The following is a 17,101-nucleotide window of genomic DNA, read 5'->3' on the forward strand; positions in this document are numbered from 1 at the left end:
TGCATTCAGAACAGTCCTGTGTTTGATTAAATATTGTCCTAAGAACCAAAATTCTTGAAATTTTAATGCTAGTACATTAGGGCCTTTCATTATAGTAGCCAACAAGCGCATGCTCTGTTTTACTGTATTGTAGTATTTGTCTGAAGATAGTTAAAAGATTGATAATTGGTTTTCTACTAAAGACCACTGTAAATACCTTTGTACAATTGCAGATGTGTGTTAACTTTTACCTGGTTTGCTATATAGCAACTGCAGACTACTAAGCTGTACATCAAAGCTGTCATATGCTCTCAACATGATGTCTTCAATGTTACTGGAGCCCGCTGACAACTGGGGCAGATGTTTTTTGCTTTGACTAGACATCTGGAACAGAAACACAAACAAAACATACATTTAGAAACACATCAAATGATATGTGTGGAAAACAAATTAATTCTTTTTTCCACGAATCTTCAAAAAAATCATTCATTTAAACTCATGGTGTATTTTACCTGGAAGTGTCCAAGGTCCAACAGCATGATGTTCTGAGTGGCATTGTAGAAACCAGTCTGTGGAATGATGACGTATGAGGCCATCAGGTTCACCTTGAGATCGAGAACTTTTTGTGTCTCAATCACATACATGAGTCCTGAAAAATAGCATAAATGGATAAACAGGTGAAGCTTGTGATCAAATACAGTACACCAATACCAGAGATACAATTACTACATGTTAATTAAGACTAATAATAAGGTTTCTTGGTGTTTACTGTTGTTTTGTGCTCTTTTTTTAATCTGTTAAAAGAAAAAACACAAACACACACACAACATCAACAACAGTGAGCCTGACAGTTTAGGTCTCAAACTCTGGAAACAATTACCCCTGTGAAACTAAATATAAACCTAGCTGAGCAGCTGAAGCAAGTCAGGTGAGTGTAGATGTATAAAAAAGCTCAGTGAAAACAAGAAATGTAAACAATGAGCCATTACAAAGTTTGGACCAGAAATGAAATCTACTCCTACTATATGATATGAATCATATATTATGATGTTCATTACACAAATGTGTGACTGACCAGTGGCTGTGCGATCTCTAAACTGCTCCAGTTTCATCAGCGTTGCGTTGGTGAGCTCATCTAGTTGCAGGTCATCAGGTGGCATGAAGAACTCTGACATGCCATTGACAGTCATCTACAGTAAACACACCAAGAGGAAATTTGACTAATTTTAGATTTGCGCTTCTTCCATGCTTTATACAGAAACAACCGTGTGCACTGACACTCACAGCATCATAGATGATTTCTAGAGGCTGTGATTCTACATGAAGGCGCTGGTTGGCGCTCTCATCCAGTGGGTTGGTCTCAAACAAAATGCAGAGCAACGGAGTCCCTGCTCCTGTGGCCGCTTTCCTCGATGACAGGAGAGTGGGCGCAGGCTGATTATTAGCCAGACCAGTGACCTCGAACAAACTGAGCTGTGCTGTGATTCTGAAGAAAAATTAAAATAAATGTTAGTACACTGATATCAGGATGTGATGGAGGAGATCAGTTATGTCAACTACATGTTAAACCACAATTGACCAGAGAAAGACAAGTTAATGAAATGAAAGTGTTGCAGTGGAGCCACATAGTCCTAATACCAATAACATATTAAAATAAACAAACTTGATTGCTTGTGCTCCAGGTCGTTGTGTGAGCGTGGACATGAGCTCTCCCACAGTCAGCCTGATGATCTCATTTTTGTCCTTGTTGTCTTTTATGGACACAGTTAGTCTCTCCATGTGGAAATTAACCTTCATGTCCTCAAACTGGAAGAAATGTCAAGATGAGACATGTGACTGACTGCACTGTATGACATTACATAATCAAAGTGGCTGATATGTGGGATTTGATATTAGTCATAATGTCAAAAGTGGGGTTGAGAGCCACAAGGAAGAACAATATTCATTGACAGGTGGGTGAACAAGAGGGGAAATGACTCACATCCTTTGGCAGGTTGGGATTGGCAGCAGTTTCACTGTATCCAATGGCAGTGTATAGTTTGGCCTTCTCAGCAGTGGTCAGCAGCTCATCGAAGGCTGAGACAAAGAGACCATGAAGAAAATTGTATAAGTTAGTAATAGTTTGTGAAATAAGAAAAGCATTTGCTAAAACTATAGACAACAAAATGTGCCAGTGATTGGCACAAGTGTATGCTAACATTCATTCACTTTCCAGTTTTTCTGGCCAATGCTTTTACCTCCACTCTTGGCCTCTTTTGTTGGCGTTTCCTCTTCTCCTCCCCAGTTCCACATCCAACTGAACCAACCCTGAGACTCCTCCTCCTCCATCTTCAGCCCTGGACGGTATATGCGCAGTCCAGCTTTGCTCGCCTAAGAAAGAAGTAGTCGTAAAAGCATTTGCTCCTTCACTTTTGGAAAAAGACACAAGGGGAAGTGAAAAACTTTAAAATGCTTATAGTTTTCTTTCATGTGTCACTACAGCGACTAGAAATCAAAAATGTATTTAGTGCAGTATGTGTCAGCTAAACTGAATTCAAAATGAACTGGAAAGGCACTCAGTGCATATATCTTCCACCATCCTGTAATTAAATAAAATGCTCTCACAATCTTACAAAAGATATAATTACCCAGGTTTGATTTGCTCCAAACTTTAATGACTTTGTATCTGACCCGTACAAAAATTAGCCAGGTTTGAAGAAAATCAGTGGAGTATCTTTTCTGTAAAGGTACTAAAAGACTGAGTAACAGACAACAAAATATTACTTCCCCCACCAGAGGTAAAAATTTCTAAATGGCTGGCCGCCAATATTATTATCAGAAATACATCCTCAGGGAAAACACTATCTTCTTCATTTTGTCTGTGGCAGTGGAGCACAGGAAAACAAGCTTATGCAACAAACAGCTGTCAAGTAGAATAAGGCAAGTTATGTGAGACATAGTTCATGTGAAATCATAGACAACCTAGAAGCACTCGGAGAGTGCAGACCTCCGCCAAGGCTGATCAGTGGCCCCCCCCGTGGGCCCCCCCACGCCAAGGAGGTTATGTTTTTGCCAGGGTTTGTTTGTCTGTCTGTCTGTTTGTCTGTCCGTTAGTGTGCAACATAACTCAAAAAGTTATGGAAAGATTTTGATGAAATTTTCTGGTCTGCGCCCCCCCCGTGGGCCCCCCCACCCCCGATCACCACCAAAATTTAATCATTTCTTCCTTATCCCATTTCCAACAAACCCTGAAAATTTTATCAAAATCTGTCCATAACTTTTTGAGTTATGTTGCACACTAACGGACAGACAAACAGACAGACAAACAAACAAACCCTGGCAAAAACATAACCTCCTTGGCGGAGGTAATTACAGGATGTGGAGAAAACAAACACATTCACACTCCTTAAGAGTCATTAAACATACTGTATTTTCCTGAAAACAAAAGGGAAATGCTTTTTTGTGTTGACAAAAGTTGAAGTCTAGACAGAGAAAGACAAATACACCCCAATATTTGAGCTACATGTCGTAAAACAGATTTTTTAGTGGATCAGTTGAAGTGAACTGCAGTTCTTATAAATGTATGTGATAAACATAAACTGAGCAGGAAATGAAAATGCACACTACAGGTAAAACACAAGGCTTACCTCCACTTCAGCCTGCTGTCTGGCCAAAGTGATGTTAAAAATATCCAAGGTCTTCTCAGGCTCCTGAGGTCAAACACAAAACTGATTAGAGCTTTTGACAGCTTCGTCCTACTACATGCAGTCGAGCATCAATTAGTCAAGGTCCATTATTAATCACATCAGAATAAGATGATGCATGCAGAGAAGAGTAGAGTAAGAGCTCATTGAAAATGTCTGATGTTGTATTTCTATGAAACAGAAGCTCAATTAGAGTATATTTAATCAATGTCTTTACAGGATTGAACACAGGATAAGTGGATATGTAATTATGGCTGACCTAATGGTAGGGGTAAATGCATCCATATATGAGAGGATGTAAGGATACAAGGATGTAGGAGAAGGTATTGTCTTTGTTATTCATTACTGGTATATTATATTACTCTTGTAAATACTAGTCATACAGGAATTGAAGTAAGGTCACTGAAGTCGAGTGGGTATTTACAATTGTGAATAAACACTGACTTGAATGAACACAGAAATCAGATACTGTAAAAAAAAAAACCAAAAAATTTGTTTTATTTCTTGTAATTACATCTGACATACATTTCTGTTTATCTGTTAAATATTAGAATGCTAAATGATAACACTGGGAAACTGGAGATCTGCTAAGCAAACCGAAACTCATGTGACACAAAAAAAATGTTACAGGCTTCCCTGTGCCGCACCTTTATTAATGCGAGGTTATGAAGCTGTTCTCTTTTGCCATGTTTCTTCATATATTGTACATATCTATGGATATCTTGCTCACTTCCTGACCCTATTTCATCCATTCCAAGTTCACTCCAGCCCTGTCCCACCTCTAGTTTCTTGAGGAGCTCCTCACTGGGCTTCTTGCTGGTGATCTTGGTCTTGTAGAGCTCACGATAATGTTTTACCATCAGACGGTGCCGGTGGATGTGCGTCCACGACCACATGTGGAGACGAGGCTTCACATCCACCTCCAGGACACTTGTGATTATGTACTTCCACCTTAAAGACAAAAAAAACCCACGCACAATATCAGCTAACTATCACACAACATGTAACGCTGGTATTGAAAAATTAACTAAACTTGTTTTCAAGTCACTTTAATGTATTTTCTGACCATATGTAGGCATTTTTGTGAACATGGACATCAGGTCTGTACTTCCTGTATGGCAGGTTCCTTGACATCATATCCACTGAGCCCAGCAGCTCAAGAATGCTAATGTACTGGTGAATAAGGAAATCAGCAGTTAATCATCAGCTCACGTAGCGACAGAAGAACTGAAGAGCGGAATTTAGATTTTTCTGAAGATTACACTCCATCCTTCAAAAGTATAATATTTATAATAAAACAAACACACACCTGGGGTCGGTTAAGTTCAATGGCCACCTCACTAAGATTGACCATAAGATCAACTTTAGGAGAGGAGTGGTCCACATCTGACCTGGGATTCATCTTAAGTTTAGCGTCTGCTGTGATGGGACGAAAAACTGTGGAGCAGCAACAACAAATACACTGTTTATTTTTATACCTCTCATTTATCTCAAGCAGGGTTAGTCATTGTAAAATCTGTGACCTTGTTTTTTAACAAGTGAAATGCTACACAAAATCTGTTGAGATTGCTGAAAATCATTAAAAACGTGTTGGCGGTGGTAATTCAAAGAGTGACTAACTGCTTTCACTGCAGTGTTATTGCAAAATATTACAAAAACACTCTCATAATTTATTTACACAATCAATGTGATTTATGGGTTTAGCTGTGGTGAGTTTCTATAAACTCTTTATCTTGAAAAAAAAAATTGATTTCCTTTACCAATCTGTGTCCTCATTTATAAACTGAAACTTACTGAAATCATGGCTGACAGGAAGATGGCTGTGAACATTCATGCTGTTCTTGAGACAACGCTACAAAAACACACAGAATGACAAACTTCATTTGCATTTCCAGTGTTCCCTTTACTTAATATTTTCTTAACCTTTAAACATTGCTTCAGTAGCATGCACATTATTAAACACCACTAATGTCTAATAAGATTGAGCATTTGGAAAAAAATGAACAAAATCTGCAACTATCCCAGATGTTCAGAGAATCTAATCTTCAAAAGAATTTGAAAAAAAAACAACAACAACAACAACAACAAAAAAAACATCTTTTATATTAAGACCCTGTTGAGAAAAGCCATCTGAAATTTGAGATTTGTGTCTTCAGGTTTTAAAGGACAGACTAAGGCAGGGCAGACACATGACATGGATAATCCATGCTGTACGGTAAAACACAATAACAAGGTGACTCACCAGAGCCTCATCTGCATTGTGATTGGAGAAAAGAACTGAGTTGACATTCCAGTAGGCAAACAAATTGTCTAGTTGAACCAACTGAGAAGACAGAAACCACAAGAAAATTACATAATGTGACTGCTCCAGTTTCAAAATGATAACGCTCACTGTACTGGGACTTTAAATTCCAGTATAAACCCGATATGAGCTGCATACATGAGCAGTAAACCACAGTGAAGCCCACACATTCATTATTTGGATTTCTTACCTTGAAGAAAAGCTTTGAATTCTCATCCAAAAGACTTGGATTCCAGTTTTCATCGGCTGTCTGTAGAAAAACAAAGACATAGGAGTTCAGATGACATAACTTCAATTTTTATATGAGTATAGAATAACGTTACTATCTTAAGAAAAGGTTAATTAATTAATTAACTTATGAAACGTATTACATTTTTATTGTCTAAAATATTACCTGAAGGCTGAGGTTTTCAAGCGACACACCAAATGACAATGGACAGTTGGGATTGGTGACCTGTGGTAAATAAATAGATACAAGTAATATTTCACCTTTAAATAGGCTAACACTATATTTAGTCTGCATGTTTTATGTAATTGTTAGAGGAAATATGAAAGGGTAGACATTTTCCCCAAGTTTCACATATTTAGACTACATTTAAAATACTATTTGACTAAGTCTAATACAGTTTAGTTAGACAAACAAATGTAATACAGACTAAGTACTCACATCATCTTCATAGCGTACGTGGATGTTAGAGATCTTGACCTGTAGGTTTTTGATGACCTGAGTGACAAGCTTCTCCACAAAAGTGTCCTGCTTTTCAAGGCTGGGGTTCTCTGTTTAACATCAACAAAAGAAAATTACTTTAGACCTGATGTGATCATTTAGGGCTTGGATGTTGTGCTTCAGGAACGAAGATTTTATGCCTTGTTCCCCAAGAGACATTGTAAGATCACAGGTCCTTCCTATTATGTACTAAACCCTACAGACGTTTTAAAATATTTTTTGATGTTTTCCACTTTAGGTTATAAAATTATAGTGGCAACAGGCAGGAAAGGCAGGTAGGATTGATATGAAATTTGCAAACCTTCTTACTAGGCACTATGAAATGAATAGTGATAGTCATTCTGCCTGGCATCAGGCAAACAAAAGTGTTCAGTTTCATATATTTTGACTCAGCAGTGTTACACCACAGGGAGTCTAAAGTGTAAAAGATTTAACTTCACACAAGAACTTGCAACCACACAAACCCTGACCACAAGGCTGTACTCCACAGGTTTTCTGCTTTTTAGCCTCTGTTCTATCCTTCTGGCTACCTAGCCCCATTTTCACACTAAGTATTTCTTATCATTTCTGACAGCAAATGAAAATATAATTTCTAGAAGCTAGAACCTGGAAAGCAGAAGTGCTCAGTTTCATGTGGATATGCACACAGTTGCACAAAGAATGCTGACACATGGTGTCACACACAGAGCATAAAAGGTTCAAGTCTGACCTTGCTCAGCAGCCTTTTGCTTTGTTTCTTCTATCCGCTGTAGCTCCCTCTGACGAGCCTCCTGTAGCTGCTTCTCCTCCTTTACTGCATCATATTTTATACCTGTAATAAAAAGGTAACGTGATTTTGTCTGGATATAATGAAAATGTTAAGATACACACTCTAAAAACAAGAAAAGTTAAAGATTCCCTCCTTGTTCTGTTTGTCTAGTTGTAGTACCTTCAACATTAACATTACATTATGTTGTGTCTAATAGTCTCAATATGTAATTCAACAACAGAAAGTGAGAGTATTCACAACAATTTGTATGACTTATATTGGTAGCTATGTAACAGATCTTACTTGCTGTGGGGACTATGAGCAAATAGACACCATCCAGCGTTGCCTCCACTGACTGGGTGTAGAGGTTCTTCCATGGTATCTTCAGCTCCAGCCGCCCTATTTATTGAAACCGAGTTTTAAAAAAAAAAGATTCCACTGCAAAGTAAAAATGTCAAATGGATATGGTAACTACAGTCTCACCTATATGACCAGCTCTCACTTTAAAAGGAATGTCAAGTTGACTCTATAAGAAATGAAGGAAATAATTTTAACACAAACTCAAGATGATTCTGAAATGTGTGTAAAGTGGGAAAAAAAACTCCCCTGAAACAACTGCTAACAACTCACCAATGCATTTTCCTTTATTTCAAGATTTGTGAGAATGGCATCACCTGTGATGTGAGTAACATTTGTTTAATTAATGAAGGTAAATATCTAATGTAACATGAACTCAAATAGATGAAGACTGTATTCTGAGGTTCCTAGAAACAGTCCTACCTAAAAGTCTTTATCTTTATTAGACTTATTTTTATAGTATACCTACGTATTATATCTGTCATGAAAGAAATTCATCATGGATGTATTGGCGAAATACAAACTGACTGGTATAAATATGCATCGAATAGACTAAACATGTTAAGCACAGTATTTCTAAAGCACATGAGCAAATAAAAGACAAGCTGTGATTATATATGTCTGCTAGAACAAACAACGACTGCGATTTAGTTCTGTCGAGCAAGTTGTAGCATGTTTTGCAGTTACACACTGTAGCCTCTCTTCTCAACCCGAGGAAAGTGTCCTGAATTGCCCGCATGTGACTTCCTCGTACAGCCTGCAAATACAGCCTCTGTAGGAAATACTATAGCCACTCATAACCTGGGTGTGACTCCGAACTGCTCATTTACCTCTCACAAACTCACATGAATGCAATAAGCAGCTAACATATGGTTTAGCTTTTAATAATTAAGAACACTGGTTAATCTTTCAAGAAACTGAAAATTGCAATAGCCGTCTAGCTCACAGTGGGCAGCTGAACTGATTTTGGGACAGATAAACTGACACTGACAGCTGAAGGAGCCTCTTACACGCCTGGTGGCTAACGTCAGTTAGCATTTGCTTGTTAGCTTAGCGAACGAGCAAGTCCTCTAAAAATAAAAAAACAAGTTTAGCTACCTCCCCAAATGCCGAGCTTGAGCTGGGAGCTGTCGAGGTTGACAACGTAGTCCCCTAAAAACCTGTTGAGGACGTCTACCACCAAGCTTTCGAAGACCATTTTGGCGTTTTTTTCATCTGTATGTCACCATGTTTACATTCTGATATATCTGCTCTACGACGGCTGATGAGGACGTACGGCGGGGGGCGGGGCTACGACGTCACGACGTACCTGCAAACCCGCTGTTGAAACACTGAGCAAGAGGACAGACTACTGCGACTGGACTTGTGTTAGGAAAACGACTTAAAGTCTTAAATGATTACGTATTTAAAGTACCACATGAACGGCACTGTTTAATAGATAAAACAGAATGTATTAAATCTTTAAAAATACACACTCAAGAAAATAAATAAATAGATAAAACATCCAGAGATTCAGGACTTTATTACCAAAACAAACAAGGACAATTCACAGTTAAACTTAAACACAGACTCAAGATGACATGCATTCCTTCAAATTTTACATTTCTGTATTACCCTAACAAACATATAACAAATATATATATATATATATATATATATATATATATATATATATATATATATGACAAATCTTCATGTCCATTAAACAATATATTAAAAGATATAAGATATATTAGTTTTTGAGGAGCATGACATTCAGAATATCAACTACATATTACATTAAATAGTTTAATTTTTTTTTTAATTATTCTGAGCAAAATTTGTTTTTCAGGCATGAAAATACTAAATTGTAATACTAAAAGCAGCTGGAAACGCACAGTCATATATCATCTTAAAACTTTCCAAAATTGTAAAATGAAAATGTGTGTTCCTCTGCTGCTGTTCCTCTGTTCCTCTGCTGCTGTGCTCCAATGCTGCTGCCTGCCTCTTAACTGGCACACATAAGTGAGAGCATATTATGCCTGTTTCAGCCCCTCTACACTGGCTCCCAGTTCATTTTAGAATTGATTTTAAGATTTTACTGTTTGTTTTTAAGTCATTACATGGGCTAGTGCCTTCTTATCTCTCTGATCTTTGAATTGTGCACACTCCTTCTCGTTCACTGAGCTCAGCTGACCAGTTGCTCCTGGTTGTTCTGTGGTCCAGACTGAAGCACAGGGGAAAGCAGGCCTTTTCTGTAATTGCTCCTAAACTATGGAACACCCTACCTCTCCATATCAGGTCCTCACCTACAACTGATACTTTTAAAACTCGTTTAAAAATCCATTTCTATTCTTTGGCCTTTAACCCGGACTGAGAATTGACAGTTTGGCATTTTATTTATTTTTCTTCATTTTACATTATTTTAATTGTGTAGATTTTATTATCTGTTGGGTTTTTTTCTGTTTCTATTCCTGCTTTGAATCTTTATGGTACTTTGGTAAATGTCTGTTGTTTTTAAATGTGCTTTATAAATAAAATTGACTTAACTTGACTCTAATATTTTTTTAGAGGGAGAAGGTGAGACAGTGGTTTTGTAATTACTCCCACCGCCATCCCCCTCCTCAGTGACCCAGCTGCAGGTTTATCAAGCACTTTCAGCCTGAGTTTCAGTTCCAGCAGGTTCTCCTGACTAAGTTCTGTGAAGAAGAAGTCTTCATTAAACACAGGGCTGCGGCAGTTCCTGATGGTGGCGCTGACCTGCTGCTGTACTTTCCCTGGCATCAGACACACACTCACAGCACAGTTCAGGGTCCGTCGGTCAGTCTCCTCTTGAAGGCCTTCCACAGACACGACACGTACTCTGATGGTGTAGAGCGAGTTGGTGGAGAACGTAGTGCGTTCAGCAGAGAGGCGAACCTTGCCTCGGCCCTCCAAGGGGAGAACATGCTCACGCTGAAGTCGCTCCTGGCACTGCAGAATGTCCAGTGGGGAGGTGATGGGTGGGCTCAGGGTGAGTGAGCTTTCCTGTAAACTCTGAGGGTTACTGGTAGAGGAAGATAACCTCGAAGGCCCTCTCTTCTCTCTACTATTTTCCTGCAAACTCCCAAATAATGAAGGACAAGAAGTTGCTCCTTTAAGTCTGCCAGTGCCACATGGAGGGTTGAGTGAAGATTTAGAGCTGTAAGGGGAACTGAGGGGAGAGGAGTCACTAGAAGAAGGTGTTTCACTCTCGGTGCTTTCAGTTTCTGATAGGCTCTTATGTGAAAACCGAGGGAAAAACCCAGATAAAGGTGAGTGTTTCTTGGGCAGGTTTGTCTCATTTGCTGGCCTGGGTGTTGCAATAGGAGTTCTTCTGTCAAACACGTAAGCAGGGCACTTTGCGTGGAACAAAGACTCTTTTCTTCGAGTGTTGGGACTCTCATATATGCCAGCCAGGCCATATCCTGCAGCAGAAAATGGCAACGGTTTCTTCACAGCCTTCCAATCAACAACTGGATCCTGATTTTTTGCCTTTCTATCCTTCATTTTTTCTTGCATGATGTCTGTTGTGCGGTGAGTGTTACTCTGTTGTGTCCAGTTCTGACTGGACAGGAAAGTCGGGGTTGTCTCATTTCCTTGAAGTGGGCTTCTCTTGCAGAGTCGTGGTGGCAAGCAGAACTCTGGGATCTTATCTGGAGTGATGATGTTGCTGTGTAAACTGTAAGAAGTACTGCTTGTAGAAGAACCAAAATGATCCTCTCCATTCTTCTCCATGTAATGTGGAATATTCTCCATGCTCTCTCTGATCTTCTCAAGAACCCACATAATTACTTTTTGAGACGGTACTGCAATGTCTCCTAAGTCAAAGCTACAAAGACAAGGAAATAATTTATATGACAACAAATAAAGCACAAATTAGAAGACATTTCATTTAGAACTGATAAGCTTTCACAAAAACAAAAATATTTCTCCTCACCTGCTGAGGTTGTGATGTGTCCTCTGAGGAGAGATGTGACTGAAGGATGAACCACCAGAACCGGATTTTAAAGATGACTGTGAAGCTCCACTCCACTCGACTGATCTGACATCCCCGCCTACATCAGAAAACAGGCTGTACACATACATAACCACAACACAACCATTCATTAAGCGTCACTGGGTGCATCTAGTTCACTTTGTTTTCATTACATAAACACTGACACAGGTGTGAGAAAATAGTCCTGTATTTGTGCATATTAAATTGTGTCACGCTGATGGGATGTGCGCTCACTCGTAAATTGAGATACCTAGTGTGTTTGATATCTGTCAGCTTGTTGACAGATGGGATTGTATGTGTGAAAAAAGGGTGTGACAATTTGTAACACAGGCAAATACGATTAGGAAGTTAGGCTTCACTGTAAATGACGTCAGCCAAAAGGACAAAGGAAAAGCAAATATCATATATATATAATTTGCATACAAACAGTACAAGGAAATTCCAGTGGCATTTAGTCAAGGGAATTTCCTGGATATGAATTCAGTTACAGAATAAACTGAATGAATGTCATTTGTACTGCAAGCAACAATAAAGATGGAGGGTGCTGTCTTTTATTTATTAAACAACTTTGTTTTTTATATTTAAGTAAACTGGGACACTAGGTTTGTTACTGTGAACATGATGGAATAAATACAGGCTGCATTCGGAGAGGTGACCTCTGATGTAAAGTGCTTCAAAGGTAGAAGCACTCCAGGCCTTCAGAAAGCACCCACTGCCTCAAACAGCCCCCTGACCTTTTAACAGTGGGAGGTTTAAACACAAAAGTGACCTCATTCATAGTGGGCAGCTCTGACTCACCGACACTGACAAAGGCCGAAATTCCTCTTTAAAGAGATGAAATAACAGTAATAATAAACATGGCATATGCATGTCCACAGTCCTCAACTAAAGCAGAGGAGGGTCACTATAGTTTCTATAGGTATTGTAAAAACTATGTAAGTGCTTTTTTTAAATTGATTTATTGCATTCATAAAATCATGAAATTACATGAATATAAAACAAACACTCATAAGAAGTAATATTTGATATTTTTCCTCCTTCACTTCATCATTGCGTTAATTATTGTCAATTATTTGAGTAAGTGAGCTCTTATGTCTCATTAATTTCCACAGTGTTTATTATGAAGTAAATCATTTAACTGTATAGGTTTGCATATGTTTGAATGATACAAATCAGAAATGATGACTGGTTATGTAATGTTATAATATCATGTACCAGGACATGGATATTCAACTACCAGACCTTTTACCCGAGCACTGTCTCATCTTCTACCACAAGAGGGCGTACATGGATTAGATTTACTGCAGTGCAGGTTAAATTTGACTTGGTTAAACCATCAATTTTGAAGAAAATGTAAATTCTGGGTTTTGTCAGTTTTGTTTCAAGTCCTTACAGACAATCACACATTTACGTACACCTTTATAATTACATGTGCACACTAAAAACAACATGTCTCTTGTTTTATTCAATAGATCCTGATGTGTGTGTGTATATGTGTGTGTGTCTTGTGTGTGGGGTGGGGGTGCTTGTGTGGGAGTTTGACATGGAATGAATATGGAGATGATGAATACATTTGAGGGAAGTCAGGGGCCTCTGAAGCATTCAGGGGTCAGGAGGCTTTTTGTGGTAGTGAAGATCGACTTTATTACTACAATAAAAACCCAGAGTGCTCTGTGTAATGGAAAGATAAATGATTGGGAGTCAGAGGAGGACCTTGCCTTTAACCGCTGTCACAGCTACAATTAACGCTAATGAGAGAACAGTGTATTGTTGCCAAATGTTCCACCACTGTCAAGTGCATTAGTGTTGAAACCTTTTTTTCTGCTTGTGTCTTAACTTTTTTTTTTTTTTTTTTTTAAATATGTATGATTAATTACTTTTTATTTTTTGGGCTTCATTTTGTTAATTCATTGTGTAAAATACTGTGTTAGCTAATCAACCAAAATGCTTAAAAGCTATTATTAATATATATTTTTGGCATATTCAGTCAAACCTGCATTGCAAAGAGCTACAGAACCACAGAAGCTTCTTTATCACACAGTCTTTTGAAGTTGTCTTTTATAGAATCACCTTAATGACACTTGTTTAAGATAGTAATATTCTGGTCTAGACATTTTCACTGTCATACTTTACTTCCATAAATCCGAACTTCTTTTCTCATTACCTTGTGCAAAAATGTTTGCATGCACATTAACCCTTTATTGGGCAAGTGACTATTTTTGGTAAATTTTGCATGCATTACAAGACAGTGACAGCAACAGTTACAGTGAGGACAGTGAGACAATAATCTCAGGTCCAATGTGGTCTACAGGGTCTGTAAGGTCCACCTCTGCATGGACAGTGAGTGTACCTGCTTTGTTAGGTACCATGAAGTAATGGTACTAATGTAAGGGATGATGTTCAAAGGGATAATGTGGATGTGGACAGGTGTCTGGATCAGCACTGATGTGGTTCTAATGTTCTAAAAGTGATGCTGTTTACACCTTACATGTGTTTTTCTTGTATTAAGTATGGATTTTTTTTTTTTTAATTATGGGTAAGGAATCAAATATGGTAACTTCACTGACCTTGATTTTCAACAACAACAAAAAAATCAAAATTTCACAAAAGGAATACATTACACCAATACTAATAACACGCTAAAATTGAAATTTTGAATGTCAGAGTATTTGTATGAGTGCCCTAGAAAGGGTTAATTAAAACCCAAATATACAATGCATTTATTTTAGTTACACAGTACATCACTGATTTGCAAAGAGATCTAAGTTATTAAAGCTATTTTATTCTGGGTAATAAGGGGTGTAAATGAGGCTTTTCTCAGAAATCTAACATGCACCTTATAATTTACTCAGAGCCCAAAGCAAAACAGCCATTGCCATTTCACAGAAAGCCACACTGTCTGCATTACTGTACTTTATGATTGATAAATTACATCTCTGCAGGCTGTGTAACTTTATCTCTTTCAGTCTCCTGCCCAAGGCCAAAAGTGACCTTTTAGCCTCCTCAAACACAAAGACGAAAGAATGAGCCCTCCAATGCATTTAAGCTGAGACTTTAAAGATGTTCAGCAAGAAGAACTGCTCTTAAAAGGTGTCGAAAGGGTACAGACAGTGATTAAAAATGAAGCAAACAAGCCTTTATTTGTCCTACATCTTTAAGATAAAACATCTTAAAAACAAACTAATTTTAAAGACTTAAGTAGCTGAATGATTTCTGTGTTTTCTGTTGAATCTACAACTTGTTATTCAAGAACAAAAATTCTACAATTACTGATTAATCTTGTGAGATTTGAGCTGCTATAAGAAAAGGTCTGGTCACATTTTCACCCTGTATACAGTCCAGATCCATTAAACCAAACCTTTGTTATAAGGTTTTCTCTGTAACACTGCCAATTATTATGTTTTGACATCATGAGATGAGATTTAAAAGTACAAGTACAAACTTCTAGCAAAGCAACAGCTGATGAGACACACTTTAATTTCCATCTCACTTTAATCTCTATTATTGAGCCTATATGGGCACTTGTTCTCTTACAAAGCACTTAACCTCTTACAACACTGCAGAAGTTTTTTGGCTGGAGAACTTCTTTGAACTCGTAAGAGAAAGAGACAAAGTGGAGGAGAAACAGTGGGAAGGAGGCCAGCACAAGTGAACCACTGACCTGGACTGAATTGATGGTAAAAAGTAATAATGGCTAATAAGGTGTAATAATTTGGGCCAATAAAGATAGATGGCAGATTGAAGATGATATGAGGTGCATCTGAAGACCTTATCCCGAGGACAGAGCAGAGACAATACACTTCAGCAAAGAGGGCAGATAAAAACTGACCCCAGATCAGTGAATCACAATTTAATTATTAAGGAGAAAAAAAAAGACAGAGAAAAGGAGGGACTTTGCTGAAGATAAATGGATGAAGAAAGGAAAGCAGAGAGAAAAGACACAGGGAAAAAGTGGAGACAGAAGAGGATGTGGGTGTATTTTAAGACACAATAAACAGAAACAAGACCAAGAGTGAAGGAAAGTAAAAGGAAAAAGGTGAAATCATTGAACAAGAATGTGGGACGCAATAGGAAACAGACAGAGCAGAGGAGTTACAGTGATGTTCAGTGGTCCGGGGTAACCTGTCATTAGGACTCCCTCCCCTGACAGCTTCTCTGTGTCTCCAGGCCTGATGCCAATATGGTAATTCACCTCAGATGGCCTTTTCATTGGCTGATGGTGACTCCCGTCGACATGTGCCAGCTGACTGTCCCCTCATCCCACCATTAAAGACCCCAGCAGTGAATATGGCAGGGCCACCATTACCGAGATAAGAGCAGATGTAGCCGTATGCCGGCTGCCTGCTCGCAGTGAATCACATATACAGCCATGACAAGATACCTCATGTAGCAGAGTGAATACCTACTGTAAAGTACATATGGTGAGTGTATGATATGAGGAGTGTGTTTATGACTGGAATGGTGGCTGTTCAAACCCCAAATAAACAGGATACTTAAAGGAATACATCTTATAAGTTAATGCAGTAATTATCTTTCCCCTGTGCCTTTAAGTAAGGCCTTTAACCTTTCAACTACTCCAATGTAGCTGCTCAGTGGACCTTCATCTTCCATGTGTAACTCTGTAAGTGTAATCAGTGGTGTTTCTGCAAAGGTAAGATTGGAGCTGCTCTGTAAAACTACCAGTGATGTTATATACACAAAAGAAATATCTGAAGTCCCAAGTACAGGATGTTGGATTAACCCTATAAAACCATTTGTATCATATTTGCTGCACCAGGTTCTGAGACCTTTATCTTATCAACAAGATCAACACTTTCCTTAAAAATTTGCAGCGTATGATCCGATATGTGTTTTCTGTCCCCTGGTGGATTATCATCCCACTACAGCCAGTGGAAAGGCCCTTTTATATATGACCTTAAATCATCCAATACACATTTTGTAGGAAAGTCTTTGGTAAATTTCAAAAAGTGTTGTTAAGAAGAACACTTATATTGTTATTTGGTTGACAGTTGAAAAATGTTGAAAAATATTGAAAACATGGTGCCATTAAAGGGAAATAAAAAGGCTGTAAAAAGTTTTATGTTTAAAAAAAAACAACAACAAAAAACTACCTGAAATATTCCATATTTTCAAAATGTTACAGGTAAAATCTATGTTTTTATCTAGAGTTAGTGTTGTTTTGAGCAAAAAGTTGCCAAAAATGACCAGTGTAGTGTGATAGAAAAAAAATATCACAAACAAAATCATACGGCAAAATCTTTTGTTTGGATTATGTTAAAAAGGTAATAAACATTTCAATCCCAAAAAA

At 38.1% G+C, this 17,101-nt stretch overlaps 2 protein-coding genes across 5 annotated transcripts in view; both read right to left on the bottom strand.

Moving 5' to 3' along the window:
* The window catches only part of vps13a (vacuolar protein sorting 13 homolog A), a 38,789-nt gene extending 29,725 nt beyond the window's left edge, over positions 1-9,064 (bottom strand). For 3 of the 4 annotated variants that reach the window (XM_030144049.1, XM_030144051.1, XM_030144050.1), the window contains exons 1-21: positions 8,895-9,064; positions 8,070-8,113; positions 7,923-7,965; positions 7,743-7,838; positions 7,401-7,502; positions 6,632-6,741; positions 6,359-6,418; positions 6,155-6,214; positions 5,905-5,985; positions 5,457-5,514; positions 4,972-5,099; positions 4,729-4,835; positions 4,442-4,613; positions 3,606-3,668; positions 2,217-2,349; positions 1,961-2,055; positions 1,643-1,785; positions 1,264-1,465; positions 1,055-1,169; positions 492-628; positions 231-363 (exon numbers count right to left, since the gene is read on the bottom strand). In XM_030144049.1, coding sequence (XP_029999909.1) covers positions 231-363; positions 492-628; positions 1,055-1,169; positions 1,264-1,465; positions 1,643-1,785; positions 1,961-2,055; positions 2,217-2,349; positions 3,606-3,668; positions 4,442-4,613; positions 4,729-4,835; positions 4,972-5,099; positions 5,457-5,514; positions 5,905-5,985; positions 6,155-6,214; positions 6,359-6,418; positions 6,632-6,741; positions 7,401-7,502; positions 7,743-7,838; positions 7,923-7,965; positions 8,070-8,113; positions 8,895-8,994 — 2,182 coding nt within the window. In that variant the 5' untranslated portion in view covers positions 8,995-9,064. The remainder of the gene's footprint in view (positions 1-230; positions 364-491; positions 629-1,054; positions 1,170-1,263; positions 1,466-1,642; positions 1,786-1,960; positions 2,056-2,216; positions 2,350-3,605; positions 3,669-4,441; positions 4,614-4,728; positions 4,836-4,971; positions 5,100-5,456; positions 5,515-5,904; positions 5,986-6,154; positions 6,215-6,358; positions 6,419-6,631; positions 6,742-7,400; positions 7,503-7,742; positions 7,839-7,922; positions 7,966-8,069; positions 8,114-8,894) is intronic. The other variant, XM_030144048.1, reaches the window with a different exon arrangement.
* A 1,267-nt stretch (positions 9,065-10,331) lies between these two features.
* On the bottom strand, positions 10,332-11,772 carry LOC115426196 (C2 calcium-dependent domain-containing protein 4C). Its single transcript, XM_030144202.1, has 2 exons — positions 11,734-11,772; positions 10,332-11,625 (listed from the first exon to the last, which is right to left on the bottom strand). Exon 2 carries the CDS (start codon positions 11,580-11,582, stop codon positions 10,332-10,334), a length of 1,251 nt encoding a protein of 416 aa, XP_030000062.1. The 5' UTR covers positions 11,583-11,625; positions 11,734-11,772.
* Positions 11,773-17,101: the final 5,329 nt, after the last annotated feature.

Source organism: Sphaeramia orbicularis, chromosome 9 (assembly GCF_902148855.1).
Source record: "Sphaeramia orbicularis chromosome 9, fSphaOr1.1, whole genome shotgun sequence".
Classification (NCBI taxonomy): domain Eukaryota; kingdom Metazoa; phylum Chordata; class Actinopteri; order Kurtiformes; family Apogonidae; genus Sphaeramia; species Sphaeramia orbicularis.

Excerpts from the sequence above, each read along its gene's own strand:
- LOC115426196 (XM_030144202.1), bottom strand. The coding sequence starts at position 11,582 with ATGTGGGTTCTTGAGAAGATCAGAGAGAGCATGGAGAATATTCCACAT.